This window comes from Pan paniscus, chromosome 4, assembly GCF_029289425.2.
Source record: "Pan paniscus chromosome 4, NHGRI_mPanPan1-v2.0_pri, whole genome shotgun sequence".
In the NCBI taxonomy this organism is placed as follows: domain Eukaryota; kingdom Metazoa; phylum Chordata; class Mammalia; order Primates; family Hominidae; genus Pan; species Pan paniscus.
Genome location: NC_073253.2, coordinates 157,270,027 through 157,285,932, shown reverse-complemented (window position 1 = coordinate 157,285,932; position 15,906 = coordinate 157,270,027). Strand labels below are relative to the sequence as shown.

Genomic DNA, 15,906 nt, shown 5'->3' with positions numbered 1-15,906 from the left:
TCATTATTATGTTGACTGCCGACTCACAGGACTATACAAGTTCAGCCAATTTATACAATTAAGATATTAAAAACAAAATAATAGGCTAATAAATTAAGGTCCTTTTATGCACTCTTGATTGCAAATCTTCTTCCTGTTTGAAGACCTGAGTATCTTTTCCTTCCTCTCTGAAAGCCATGTCACAGCCACTGTCCTACCTTCACTCCATCCCCAATTTCTCATTCACAGTAAATTCAGTTAGCATCCACCCTTGCTCCTCCCACTCATGGCAGGTCTATGTTTTCATGCTGAATTCATTTTATCAGACCTTAGCTAACTTATCAACCATCTCTATGGCAACACCCTGGTCCCCTTCCCTCACCTAAGATCTCCACACGGGACCGACAAAGTAAATCTGTTAATTTCTGAATGTGACATAATAAGAAAACATGATAAAAGTTTTGTTAGGAATTCTAGGGGACATAGAGAACGCAAATACCCACCATATGTTTGCTTCATAACAGAGATGTTAAATACCAGGAAATATGACACAGTGTTTTAGGAGTGAAGTAAACCTTCAAAATCAGTCTAGTCTGATTTTTATTTATTTTGAGATGAAGAAATTGCAGGTTCAAAGAGAAAATGTCTTCCTTAAGGTCATTCAGCTACATGATACCACAACCAAAATGGAAACCTTTAAATAGGAATCATAGGGTATGCAGAGCTCTATACACAGCTGCCTCATTTTATCAAAGTAAGTAAAGAATAGGATTTTATTGCAGAACATTAACTATGTAGATCTTCAGAAAACTACAAAGGGACAAAGTATCAGTTTGATTGACAATGCAAGACTGCTCATGTGCAAGAAAATGGCAACAAAGCAAAATGACAACAAAGCAAAACGACAACAAAGCAAAACGGCAACAAACCAAAAATGGCAACAAAGCTTTTAGCTGCTTACATGTGAGTTGGAAAAGAAACTAAAAGACAGTGAAGACTACAGGCACAGATGTCCATATATAGAACTTTGCAATTTTATTTTTATTCAAAATCCATCTTCCATGAAAGTGGACAGTAGAGATAAACTGAATGAACTTAGCATTGCTTATGTTAGATATTTATGATACATAAGCCCAGTTGCAGAATGTCAAAAGGTGAGATCTAGATTGACAAAATTCTGGCACTTCTTTGCAATTCACCTAATCTTTATTTTCAGGCAAACTTTGGTTGAGTCATGGTTTTAGCATTCATTTTTTAGAGTGTCATTTTGTGATAGAAAAATCCTCTTTGCCCTTTATTTATCTTATTTATTTATTTATTTTTGAGACGGAATTTCGCTCTTGTTGCCTAGGCTGGGGTACAAATGGCGCTATCTCAGCTCACCACAACCTCTGCCTCCTGGGTTCAAGTGATTCTCCTGCCTCAGCCTCCCATTATCTTTTATTTTAAAAGATAAAATAATATTTTTCATCTCTACAGATACATACGCTATCTCATATTAATTATCTCTAATTTTCCCCATTTTTATAGCGATACACCTACACATTGCTTTCCAAAATATGAAAACAGTAACTCAAAAAGAAAACATAACTCCAAAAATAGGAAATAGGACAGGGAGTAGTAGAGACTTTGGTAAACTGGAGATTGTATTACCCACATGTTGAGACAGGTGATAATTCAGCTCTACATAAATATTTTTACATGGGAATGAGGGCTTTCTCAGATGTTTAGGATATAAGAATCTTTTAAATTTCCCATGAAAATTATCAGTTGTTTAATATTAGTTGAGAAATAAAATGAAATTTAACTCTGTCCATCCTAAAGACCCTGCTATAGGCAGGAGTCAAATAACGGGCTGTCAATTCAGAAGCTCTGACTTTACCTCTTTGGAGTAATTTCCCTGTGAGTGAAATTACAACTGGGCTTGGTCTTTAAGATTTAGCCCTAAAATTTTATTTTTATACCAATTCTACTTCACTCTTAGTCACTAATACTGGTAACAAGAAACCACCCATAAGGAAATGTGATCAGTAGGCGATTACAATTGGTGTCCATGATTGCATTACCTCTTTAACAAGGAACCGTTACCCAGTTTGTGAATTACACATTGTCTTTGATACTACATAACTCTTCACCACTTAGCAATGAACAATAGATGTAATGATGAAAGTATATCATTGGTACATGGTGCTATTAGTCATGTGAGTATAGGCAGATTACAAATTATGTTTGGAAACTAATCCAGTAAACTCACTTGTCTAAACTGAAGCTTTCATCTTTGAGTCTTGTTGGCAATGTAACTTATTTATTGTACTCCAGTGTTTCTAAAGAAAGATATCATCTTATAAAGCTGCTAGTGAAGTGCTTATGGGCAAAACAATTAGGTTTGTAGTGGGCATGGAAGAAGAACTAATTTTAAGAGAATAGAACTTTTTAGTATATCTTCTTGTCATCATTGTGGAACATGGTGCACTGCAAAGAGTAGTTAATTTTGGAGTGGATAAATTGGAAAACAGAGAAATGTGAAAAATTAGACATCTATGATGTGTTTTTCTATGTTAACTGTAAAGCACTGTCAATTTCTTGAACAGCAGAGATACCCTTATACAAAAACAAACCAGGCTGGGCATGGTGGCTCATGCATTTAACCCCAGAACTTTGGGAGGCCTAGGCAGATGGATCACCTGAGGTCAGGAGTTTGAGACCAAACTGGCCAACATGGTGAAACCCCGTCTCTATTAAAAATACAAAAATTAGCCGGGCATAGTGGCGTGCGTGTGCAATCCCAGCTACTTGGGAGGCTGAGGCACGAACTGGGAGGTGGAGGTTGCATGAGTCGAGATCTCACCACTGCACTCCGGCCTGGGTAACAGAGCGAGACTCTGTCTCAAAATAATAATAATAATAAAATAAAATAAAAAATAAAAGCAAACAAAAAAGTGACATTGTAAACCATGTTTAACATATTGGTCAATCCTTTTTCCTTGGGGTTTTACTATCTGTTTCTGTTTTGCTGGATGTACTACTAAAATTAGATGTTCTTGATCTCTTAAATGAAATATATTACATGAATGGCAGGTGAAAATGGTAAATAAACTCTAGTCAGCCCCTCATCTGTATGCCCAGCAAATTCTTTTCTAGAATGTTGTGCAACACAATGTTGTGGCCTTCATAAAAATCTCCTTTTAAAGAAAAGAAGGTAAAATATTTTAAAAAGAATACATTTTCCTTATTGCTATTTGCTGCCCATTTCCAGTCTGTGATATGCTTAAAAGTGCGTATCTGCAATGCTGAATAGCATTATTTTCTGAAACTGCAAGAATAAGATGAAGGAATCATTCACTTACATCAAATAGGGTAAAAGTAATCTTCAATTAGTTTATGTGTAGAGTATCATCTCTGAAGGCTCAGTCTTCATTCTCTCACATTTTTGCATTTTCAAAAAAAATGTCTTTCAAATTTATTTTGGGGCAGTAGCTGTTTATTAGAGATCTATTAGTTATATCAGTCACACTGATGTAAATGTCTCTTAAATGTAGCAAAATAGGATTTTCAGCTGGGTTAGAAAATACCAACAACTTGGATTAAAAAAAATAATGCTTTTTTGATCTGGTTGGTTTTGATAGACTGTCAAAAATATTAATCTTAAAATTTATCGTAAATAGTAGTCATGCAAACCTTTCATTATATATTCTCTCAAATTGATTTTTTTCAAAGAACAAGTTTTCACAAATACACTGGATTCAACAATTTTTGAATTACAGTCAGATTTGAATGGTCATGTGCAGATCCACTTAACTTGTGAGTAGTAATGACCACTTAACTAGTAAATAATACTATCTCATAAGCAGTAAATAACTTTTATGAAAAATGAAATGATATAATTGCTAAATTAAGTTTCTCACTTTATACTTTTGCTGTATCTAAATATAATTGGTATTCCTACAGGTTAACATATTGTTGATTCATATATATGGCTACCATATTAAGTGCTAATACTTCATTGTTGCATGTCTCTGTAAAAATAGCTATAATCAAGCTTAGGAATAGTTTTTATTTTAGTTCATTTCTTTATGGAGTAAAAATTGTGGATCTGAATAAATAACTCTACCCATTGAATATCCTTGAACAAATAACTTAGCCCATCTAAACTTTAGTTTCCTCATCTATCAAATGGAAAAAGAATATCTTTCTCAGAAGCTTCTTGTGAGAAATAAAATACCATTGTGTATATTGCATAGATGCTAGAAAGTCATAAAATCCATTGTCCTTTCCTAACCCAAAATTGAGCTGCATTTACCAACCTCAGTTCATCTCTATAGGAATATGCAACTAGTTCTCGCCAATGGAACATAAGCAGAAATGACATGTGTCACCTTGAAACCAGACAATTTTCCTTTGATTTCACAGAACTTCTCTATGCCGTCTCCCTCTGCCCCTTAAAAACTATCTCCCTGCTAGATAGTGTGAACACAACCTTGGAATTTAAAATCCAAATGTATGATTTTTAACACAGCATACAAATGTTCCAGAATCACAATGGAAAGAAAATAGGTTATCATTTTTGGTTAACATTTTTGTTTAATGTGTATAATAACATATCACTAAGAACAAAATAGATAGGGGGGAAAACTGCTTCCTCTAAATTAAAAACCTAAACCCCAAGCAGTGTGTTTTTGTATTTGTTTTGAAATTTTATTGAAAACTTGATCAAGGAAAAACATTCTAGAAAAATATTCATTTATAAAGAAAGTGGCTCTTAGATTAGGACATTGACAGTGTAACCTTGGTTATATCAGGGATTATGAATAAATACTGAGGACGAGGACTTTAGAGAAGCATCTAATCAAATGTACTCCTTTTATAGATAAGGAACTTTCATCCCAAGGAGGGAAAGTGACTTCCCCATGGCTGCTCTAGGCCCAGCTCTATTTACATAATTCATACACTTTTCTCTCCTGAGACCAAAGCTAACTTTCTAAATTGAAGCTTAAAAATAAAATTAAAATCTATTACTGTGCAATCATCCACTGGTTTATTTTAAGATATTACGCTGCTTCAAGTAGTTTGAAAAATTTAGTATTGACTAAAATAGGCTCACAACTCACTGAGACTCAGGAGTAACAAGAGACTGTAGGATTGGTGCTGTAGTTGTTTATTTCTCTTTTTTCATTTAGGTTTTATTTTCATTTAGTTTTTGTTGTTGTTGTTGTTGTTGTTTCCCTTCCAACCTCTTCAATTTAAAAAGTACCATTAACTTGTAGTTTTTTAACTTTCCTTTTTTTCTGCCAAAATATATCATCTAAATCATGAGTCAAGTTTTACGCATGTCTCCTTAGTTTACCAAGGACATTTAAATTAAAACAGCCTAAAAGGTGGAAGCTATTGTTCTCTATTTCAGGAAGCATTTTATTCATATGTAAACATTAATGTAGACAGAGAAGTTTGGACTTGAACTTGGTATTAAATAATAAAATAAATAGGAGCAGAGACTTTGGGATAGGTGTAACATAGTAAGAAAATCTCAGGGAAGGGAACAGTATGATGGGAGAATGATGCCCAACACTTAAAGATACAGTATATGTATACTTTAGAAATCAGGCAACAAGCATGAACTTCATCCATGGAGCTGATGTTTTGAAATTGTGATCTGCATGTCACTGGTGGAAAGGAAGATAAATTTAGTGGTACACAGATTTTTCATTTTCCTAGTTATATATTCCTTGTGATAAAAATCAGGAAAATATAACTAGAACATGGAATCTAAGAAAAAATTGGGATTAAAAACAACAAAAACAGAAAATAATTTACATGGTTATGCCAAAAATAATTATGAAGTTGTTTCATGAAACCTTGGTGTTTTGGATGCATTGCTAAAGACAATATGACAGATTTAATGGTATTCTGATTTGGGAGAAATGTGGTATATTTCCTTGTGATTCATTATGATGGCAGGAGGATCCCACCAATGTAAGTTTCCCGTAAGAAACCCATTTGTCCACTTTTCTAGCCTACATCTCAGGATGACAACAGAGAAGAAAAAAGAGTCAAAAATTATGGATAGAATTTGATGAGCTGGCCGTGGCAACATGACAAAAAGAATAATCTCTTCTAGCTTAGAGTACACAATGAGCCATGGAAAATATATATAATAGCATTCCACATTATGTATTTCATTGATGAATGATATACTGTTGTATCAATGTAATTGTCACAAGTGATTAATACCACCATTATCTATAATCACCTTTAAGTCAGCCACCAGGTTAATAGTCCATGATGACTATTAGTCTGGTGACTGGCTTAGAGATGATTAAAAGAAGGTTTCTGTTGTGAAGCTTATGTAGTGGAGTAAGGGGTCAGGGACTGAGGAGTAAAGCAAGTGCCCAAGCAACACAAGGCAGAAATCATGTTTTCATTTTATATAAATATAAATATATATATATATATTTTATTACACTTTAAGTTCTAGGGTACATGTGCACAACGTGCAGGTTTGTTACATATGTATACATGTGCCATGTTGGTGTGCTGCAACAACTAACTCGTAATTTACATTAGGTATATTTCCTAATCCTATCCCTCTCCCCTCCCCCCACCCCACAACAGGCCCCAGTGTGTGATGTTCCCCTTCCTGTGTCCAAGTGTTCTCATTGTTCAATTCCCACCTATGAGGGAGAACATGCGGTGTTTGATTTTTTGTCCTTGCGATAGTTTGCTGAGAATGATGGTTTCCAGCTTCATCCATGTCCCTACAAAGGACATAAACTCATCATTTTTTATGGCTGCATAGTATTCCATGGTGTATATGTGCCCAGCCATCCCATTACTGGGTATATACCCAAAGAAATATAAATCATGCTGCTATAAAGACACATGCACATGTATGTTTATTGTGGCACTACTCACAATAGCAAAGACTTGGAACCAACCCAAATGTCCAACAATGATAGACTGGATTAAGAAAATGTGGCACATAGAAATCATGTTTTCTTAAGGTGGGTGAAAATGCTCTTGGAGGAGTTAATGGAATAATAATGATAGTGATAATAATAGTAATATTGTTGCCTTCCATTTGCCAAGTCCTTCCCACTTGTCAGGCAGATTTTTAATGCAGTATGTTTCTTAATCCTTGGAGCAACCCTGTTGATACTGGTGATATTGGGCTCGGATATATTAAATGATTTATATAAAGTCACACCACTAGTAAATGGCAAAGCTGGAGTTAAAACCTGAGCTGTCTGACTCCCGTGGTGAACATTCTTAAAAATCGCTTCAAGTTGTTTTGGTATTAAGATCAGCAAAGGCACTGTTGAAGAGATGCCACTGATTTAAGCCTTAAAGTCATAGAGATGAGATGGTAGTGATGCATTAAGAAGTCATTCAAAACAGAAAGAGATTGAGATTCAATGTGAGTGTAAGACTGGTTAGTTAAACACAGAAACATATTAATAGTTCGGTTCTCTCACAAGCTGGGAAATTGTAGAAAACAAGACTGGAAAATTCCTGAGACTAGATTCTTATATACTAGAAACAATAGCTTGTGCTCAATTGAACCTACTGAATTATTGAGACATGATGAAGGGATATATCAGGAGCTCACTGGGCCATGATGGGAGTCAAATAGTGTTGTGATTAAGAGTATGAATGTCAGAGCAGACCACTTGAGTTTCTGTCCCAGTGCTTGCCCTTGATTTCTGCAGGAAAATGAACCCCTCGAAGTCTCAATTTTCTCATCTGCAGTGATACCATCTGTGTTAATAGTAAATGTTAACTATGGTTATGAGAAAGCAGATCATTTACATATAGTGCTTGCTATGGTGCATGTAGTTAGTGCTTAGTAAGTGCTAGCTTTTATAATTAAGGTGAAAAGCATAGACTGGAGATGAGAGAGAAATTGACAGCAGGCACATAACTTAATAAGCTACTGACACATTCCAGATGAGAACAGACAAAATCATGAACTAGGACAGTGGCAATGGCAACTGAAAAGAGGACAGTTACACAAGATATTTCAGAAGCATAAGTGCCTTCATGATTCATTAGATGTGGGAGGCAGAGACATGACTCTGAGTGTTCACGCCTGGCTCACTGGGGCAATGGTTGTTCTTCTACCAGATATAGAACAATCAGGAAGGAATTATAGTTTGAAGAAGAAATCATGGATCCAGAATCTGTTCTAGCATATTGACAATGAATTAAAAATATTCTTCAAATCTTATCGACCCACTACAGGGGAAATATTTTTCTCAGCTGTAGTACAAATAAAGTAGTAATAAAGGAGATGATTCAGGTGGTGGATGCAAGGACTCTCCCATAGCAGCATTAAATTTCCTGGTGAGCAAATTCTCTCATATGAAATGCTTCTATTCTTCTGTTTATATCAAAGAGAATGTCTGGATTTGGTACTAATTGCTCTTTACTCAAGCTCTAATATCCTTTTCTCTCTCTCTCTTTTTCAACATATTCAAAGTCTAGGGAACACAAATATATGCACTTAAAGTGTAAGAGTATTCACTTGTTTTTTAATCATATTTTTATATCACTTATATTTTTGTTAAATGTCCTGGTTTTCCAATTATGGTCCTTATATTAACTTTCCTTTAAAAAATTAACTTCATTAAAAAACCATGTATCAAGGAATACTATGCAGCCACACAAAATGAGAACATGTTCTTTGCAAGAACATGGATGGAGTTGGAAGCCACTATCCCTATCAAGCTGACACAGGACAAGAAAACCAAATACTGCATGTTCTCACTTGTAAGTGGGGGCTAAATGATGATAACACATGGACATATAGAAGGGAACAACAGACACCGAGGTCTTTGGGAAGGTAGAGGTTGGGAGGAAGGAGAGGATCAGGAAAAATAACTAATAGGTACTCGGCTCAATACCTGAGTGACAAAATAATCCATACAACAACCCCCGCCATGACACAAGTTTGCCTGTATAACAAACCTGTACATGTACCCCCAAACTGAAAAGTTAAAACAAAATAATAAAATTCATTACGCATTCAAGAAAAAAACCCACATGAATCAATTTAAAGAAAAAAATTAGGAATCAGAAGTACAGTCACTACTTGGATATAACAAAGCTTGAATGAATAAAGGTTGGAAAATCCTTCACTAAGCTATGTCGCAATTTGGCAATATTCTCCCCCAGTTACAAAAGAGGCATCTTAAAGGGAGATACATTTACCACAAGTCTAAAAGAAAGTCACATTATAATTGGCTAAGATTGAGCTCCTGATAATTTCCCAAGAAAGTTGTAAACATAACTTCCTTGTAGACATTCATTAGTTACACAGCTATGCTTTGAAGATAAGAACAGCATCAAAAAAAAAAATCAAGCAAATATCGAGCAAAAACTTCCAATCATTAAAAAATCAGCTGTCACAGAAATCAGGCTGCCTTTCGTTATCAACACTAATGTTCAATTCAGCCCTTTCTCGTCACCGAGCCCGTTGAAATAGTACTACACACAAAATACAAACCAGCAGGGTGAGGAGTGGGAGAGAAGGCCAACTGTGAAGGCTATTCACAATATTAGGACGCACAAAGGAGTTGATGAGATCAGTTACATGATGGTACTCAGTGTGAAATGTAGTATCTTTTCAATACTGTTTTGCTGTGATTTCCTTAGGAAGATTAATAGCCTTGTGAGACCTTGTTAATTATTTTTGCTATGCTTAAAGTAAGTAGATAATTTTCTCCCACAAGTGTCTCCTAATAGATAGTAAATCCCCTAGATCATCCTCCACATGAGACATTGGGGAGGTGGTAATGTTAGGCTCTGTGATGTAAAATCAACCCTTCTGTCTCCACCATTAGTTCTTCATACCACTCTTGGGCTCAAAACAACTAAACAAGAAATCTTCTAGTCACGAGTTTGTGGGTTCTGTTTTAGAGTGCTGGAATAATTATAGAAATATGAATATACAACAGAACTTAATGCCCAATTTCTCATTCTGGAAGCATGAAGAACTGGAGATTAATTTTACGTGGCATGTGTGTGTGTGTATGTGTTTTCTTTCGCCGATGGAAGACTTCAGTTCTAAGGCAATCCTGAACTTTTCCTTTTTGAACCAGATGAAAGATTGTTCTAGGCCGGGCGCGGTGGCTCTTGCCTGTAATCCCAGCAGTTTGAGAGGCCGAGGCAGGCGGATCACAAGGTCAGGAGATCGAGACCATCCTGGCTAACAAGGTGAAACCCCGTCTCTACTAAAAAATACAAAAAATTAGCCAGGCGTGGTGGCAGGCGCCTGTAGTCCCAGCTACTGGGGAGGCTGAGGCAGGAGAATGGCATGAACTTGGGAGGCAGAGCTTGCAGTGAGCAGAGATCTCGCCACTGCACTCCAGCCTGGGAGACAGAGCGAGACTTCTTCTCAAAAAAAAAAAAAAAAAAAAAAAAGATTGTTCTACTAATACTTGATGGTCAGGTTTCTTGCGAATAATGGAACAGAAAGCCACTTTAAAATAATATACTCAAGCATTACTATGACCTTCTTTCAGATTCTTTTTTCCAAATAAAAGGACCTTTAGGAGACAGTTGCAAATGCTCAAAACAATGTTACAGCCAGATAATTCTTTGATTTGAAGGATGGTACTTTTGAAAGTAGAATCGAATCATAAATTTCCATCTTTGTGTAGGTCCTTTATTTGCTTCTCTCTGTAAAGTAGATGAAGGTCTGATTCCAAATTATTCCACACGCAAAAAATATTTCCTATGAATTCTAGATAATAATCAGGTGTTTGTGACTAAATCAACAGCAAACAGCTCAACTCTTGGAAATACGTTTCAAATGACATCTTAATAGTTGGTAAGCTGAGAACACAATGTTTGTATTTGAAATTCGAACATATGTAAATTAACATAATTTTAAAAGGTGTAGTTGGATTAATCTACATAGAGGATATAACCAACATTGCTGAGAGTTCAAACTGGCCACCCATGAGACAGATCTGGTCTGGAAACATATCTAACTTGCCCGACAAAGGGTTTTAAATCAATAATTGATACTATTACAAATCATGAGATTTAATATAAAAATATTTACTTTTAGCTTGTCTTAAAATAAATCTCAATTCCTGACCATATTATCATGCACATCTGATAATCACAATTAATATTAGTAAGAGCTACTATTGACCAAGTGCTCACTGTGTGCCAGCTATCATTCTAAGCATGTCATTTCATTTATATTTTGCATACACACTGTCTTCCTGTGATGCAATTTTTTTTTTTTAATGCACATTAGGTATCTGGAAAAGCTGATCTCAGAGATTCAATACATTTGCCCAATGTCTATAGCTTATAACTGATGCAATTGGAATTTGAACCCAATCCTGTCTGATACTCAAGGCTTGTTCTATTATCCACTGATGGATAAGTTTAAAATATTAAACTACTGAATGGAGAATGGATCCATATCCACTATGCTTACTTTTCTGCATTTGTAAAAAATTCACTCTTCCTGTGTGAAATGTAGCGATTTCACTACATTATGAAACGTACTTTCTAAAACAGGTACATCTAATAAATATTTTATTTTTTCATAATTATATTCATTTTTCCTTTAATAAATTAGGGAATAATTTACTAATCCAATTTGAATCCAATTTTCCCAAATTGGTAGAATATATTTATATTTATCTATTCTACTTGAATTTCAATTATAATTTTCTCTAGAAAGTTAAAACACTTCATTTAATTTTCTGATTATCATTCATTGAGAGGTATTGAAAAACCTTCTAATTCATATATACCAAAATTTCAACTCTGGAAGGGTCACTTGAAATTCTTCGCAAGTGCATCTTACCGGAAGTTGTCTTCACTACTTCGGTGGTATTTCTTAGACCAACAAATGAGAATTGATAAAGCCTCCAGGATCTTGTGTCGCCCACTTCAACAGAACTTCGCTTCCATTGATAAACAATTTCTTCACGTGGATAGCCATCTGCCGTGAGATAGGAAAGCTCACATTAAAAATGATTATAAATTAGCATATGTAGCAACCATCTTCTATGAACATGACACTGAGGTAAAGACTGAGAAAGATAGTTACAAGCTAAATGAGGATCTTGGCAATATTCTCCCCCAGTTACAAAAGGGCATTGCAATGAGGACATAAATTACAATGACATTGCATCCTAATGGAAAGTTAGATTCAAAAATCCAAAGGTCAAATATACTCTTGAAAATAATTTAAATGACATAGAAGGTATACTACATGTGATTTTATATATGCCATATGCATACTTTACATCATCTGGAATAGTGCATACCAAGTGACCAGTCTATAATAAATAGTAGAAATACAAAGTCTTGTATCACAGTGAAAGGCAGTTAACAGAGCAAGATTTTGAGTCACACAGAAATAGAAAATAATAAGACAGTACAGACTCAAAACTTCTCCAAAGAATGCATTTGAAGTGGAAGATAGTTGGAAAAAATAACCTAAATTATTTATTATCTTTCTTTCTCAATTTGTTGGGACTCCATTTTAATATACACAGAAATACACAATTCAAAGCAGTAGTAGGTAGAAATGCTAAGAGGAAGACATCAATGAGCTTGTACTAATAGAACAGAGAGTATTCATTGAAGACATCACACTGGGGAGGTGAGATAAAGTAGTGGTTATGAGTACCATTTCCCAGCCATTCTACCCTAGACAAGTGTATATTTTTCCTCCTAAATTGTTTGTCCTCTTATAGGGAGGATAATAGTACTTATCTCACGGAATTGATGGTCAATGTATATTTGTTGAATGGATAAACATTATTATGAAGTCAACTGCAGAATTAACTTTTTCAAGAAAATAAATAAAAATCAGAAATCATTTTAACAGTTTGTCTACTAATAATACTAATTATTATGTGATAATAAATAATAATGCCATTTAAAGATTAGTTTGATTATGAACACTGATTGAGTACTTGGAATAAAATCCCACATAGTTTCCCCTTTCTGTTCCTTTTGATGCAGCTTTATCTATTATATGTTTATATTAATTAAAGAGGGAGGAAAAAAAAGAGAGAGTCCCTAGAAGAGATGGAGGGGATGGAGAGAGATATGATAGTATGTGATGAAAATTGAGGAAAACAGTGATAATATCCAGATTAGGCAACATGGCGACGCCCCATCTCTACAAAAAATACAGAAATTAGCTGGGTATGGTGGTGCGTGCCTGAAATCCCAGCTACTCTGGAGGCCGAGGTGGGAGGATCAGTTGAGCCCCAGAAGCAAAGGCTGTAGTGAGCCGAGATCACACCACTGCACATTCCAGCCTGGGCAACAGAACGAGACCCTGTCCAAAACAAAACAAAACAAAACAACAACAACAAAAAAACCAATGATGATATGAGGCAGAGAATGTGCTGGTGACTGAATTATTCTGATAGCAATGAGTAATATTAAATTGTGTTTGGGTTCAGAGGACCATTTTCAACTGGCCACCTGATGGCAGAGAAATCAACAGTTCTTGAATTTTAGCTGACGCAAGAAAGAAGTAGTCCCAATTGGAGTATTAAAAGAAAGGAAGGCTTATCTCTCTAAAGCACAGGGAAGCTTTAACTTTATAATTAAACATATTTCATTCTTGGATTCAGGAAAACATGAAATAAGTTTTATAATGAGAATTTTTCTAGGTAAATATGATGTCCAGTGATATTTTTCCTCTGGTTTCCTCTGGTATTGATGAAGTGATAAACAGGTGATTACTTCTCTGATCATCAACGTTTTTCAAACTGTGAATACTATGACTTGGTGGACTCCCTGGTTGAGAAATTACATTTCTACAAACATACTTTTAAAATCTATAATCAGATTTTTATTCTGTCCAATATGTACAACTGGCAGACAAAAAACGTAAAAGAAGCAATTGACCTTTCATGGATGCTGAACAAATAGTAAGGAAAATGTTTTGGGAAATTTAGGTTTGCTTGGCTTTGATTCAGGCAGGAAATATTTGTAAAGGTTACTAAAGCATAATCTGTGTTAGATCATCATGGATCTTCTTGCTACATTCTATTATCTATCTGATAAAAATAATAAATGTAAAAATAATGGTTTTATATTTGATCTTATGTGTGTCAAGTAGTAGTTCACATATATTTTATCAATGAAATAATTGTCCTGTGGGGCAGGCCTTAACTAGCAATGTGCTGCTATAGTCCCTTCCTAGGCCCATAGGAGAGAAAGGAAGTGGATATATAATTAAAGACTGCACCTTTTCTATTGAGTCCAGGGTTGGCTTTACAATCCCTTACAGAAAAAAAAAAAAAAAAAAAAAAGGCTCTATGCAACCAATATATTAAAAGTTTGCAACTCAAGGAAACCTATTGTAATTCTTAATAAAATCAGCCCTTCTTTTGCAGGAATCACCCTAATCGGAGCAAGCTGGGATTAAGATGAAAGAGATGGTCAAAATCATCGAAGTCAGTAACATAACTTAATACAACTTTGAAATTTGTTATGCTTCTTTCAATTAATTAACATGGCAATCAGAAAGACTGTAGGTGAGGGAGGATACAAATGGAGAAGGAATATTACTTACAACTGGAGAACTCCAAGGGGCAGGAGTGTTCATCCATTGGAAAGTTGTGCAATTGTAATTGGCACTCAGCATCAATTGTCAACCTAAGTAGAAAGATATTAAACATAAGATGGATTTTAGACATAATTTTAAATTGTAAATTTGCACAATTTTAAATGATTTTTTTTCTAGAGAATATCTCACATTCTGATTGAAAACACAGAGTGATCCCCAATGAAGAAATCCACCAAGTCCAGGAAAAAATTACGTAAGACTTAATGTAGTCTGTTCATTTTCACAGACCAAATAATAGCACCTCACTTACCTCAACTATATTTATTGAAAATTTATGATCACTTAAGTTTTTGGTTTGGTTTTTCTCTTTGCAAATTAATTGCTCAAGTGAAACCACTCAGTGAATATATTTAACAGAGCCAACTGTTTTAAGAACTTAAGCTCGTTTACTGTTTGCATGTAAATGAATGTTGATAATTCTAAGATCTTAACTGCTAATTAAAGCAGGACCTTCTGTTTGTAAGAACTTCTTAGCTGTTAGCCTTAATTGCTAAAGGTGAGTGTAAAAATACCTGTGTTGCACAATGGTGTGGCATTAATTCTACACTACACTGTCACTAAATAGGATCTTCCAGAGGATGTCATTAAATAGGATATTACAGAGTAGAAGAATATCTAATGGAAAACAAGAAATGTTAAAAGCACATACGCAGACATATTTGAAAAATGTTTGCCAGTAAATCTTAATTAGTTTATGTCTTATTAGTTAGTTCTTATTAAAGTATACAGATTTTCTCAGTCTCAAGTCCTGGGCTGGAACTCCAGGAGGGAGAAGATTTGAAAGTCAAATGTCTTGACCACCTTTGGGTAAATATGAATATAATCTCAAATTGTAATGGTAATGGGTTGATGATTTTTAAAATTTCATATTTTTAGCTATATTTCTTACATTGTAGAGATATTGTTGATGTGAGGAAAGTATTATTTTAGGAAAATTTATTTTTAAGAGATTTTCTAATTAGTATAATTTTTAATTGAACAGAATTAAGAATCTATCATTCTATGATATAACGGAGCAATTACTGATGTTAAAATGTATCTAATAATTATTGAGCCCTTAATTAACTATGAAGCACTGGGTAGAGTGAATTGTTTCCTCATTTAATAAGTATTGTTATGCATTTATTGTACCTGAACTTGTCCAAAGTCACGTAACAAGAGGCACAGCTGAAATTTGGACCCAGGATTATCTACCTTCAAAGCTGGAGGTTTTAATCATTGTTACTATATATTTATATGCTCTTCAAAGGGAAGAATAGTTTTATTCATAAAGGAAGCTACAATTAAACTTGATATTTTATTAGTATTAT

At 34.7% G+C, this 15,906-nt stretch overlaps 1 protein-coding gene across 5 annotated transcripts in view; it reads right to left on the bottom strand.

The window, feature by feature from the left end:
• The window catches only part of GABRG2 (gamma-aminobutyric acid type A receptor subunit gamma2), a 93,544-nt gene that overhangs the window by 39,417 nt on the left and 38,221 nt on the right, over window positions 1-15,906 (bottom strand). For 3 of the 5 annotated variants that reach the window (XM_034960920.3, XM_003808007.5, XM_003808008.5), the window contains exons 5-6: window positions 14,543-14,625; window positions 11,804-11,941 (exon numbers count right to left, since the gene is read on the bottom strand). In XM_034960920.3, the coding sequence (XP_034816811.1) occupies window positions 11,804-11,941; window positions 14,543-14,625 (221 nt within the window). The other 2 variants (XM_063604695.1, XM_063604696.1) reach the window with 2 other exon arrangements.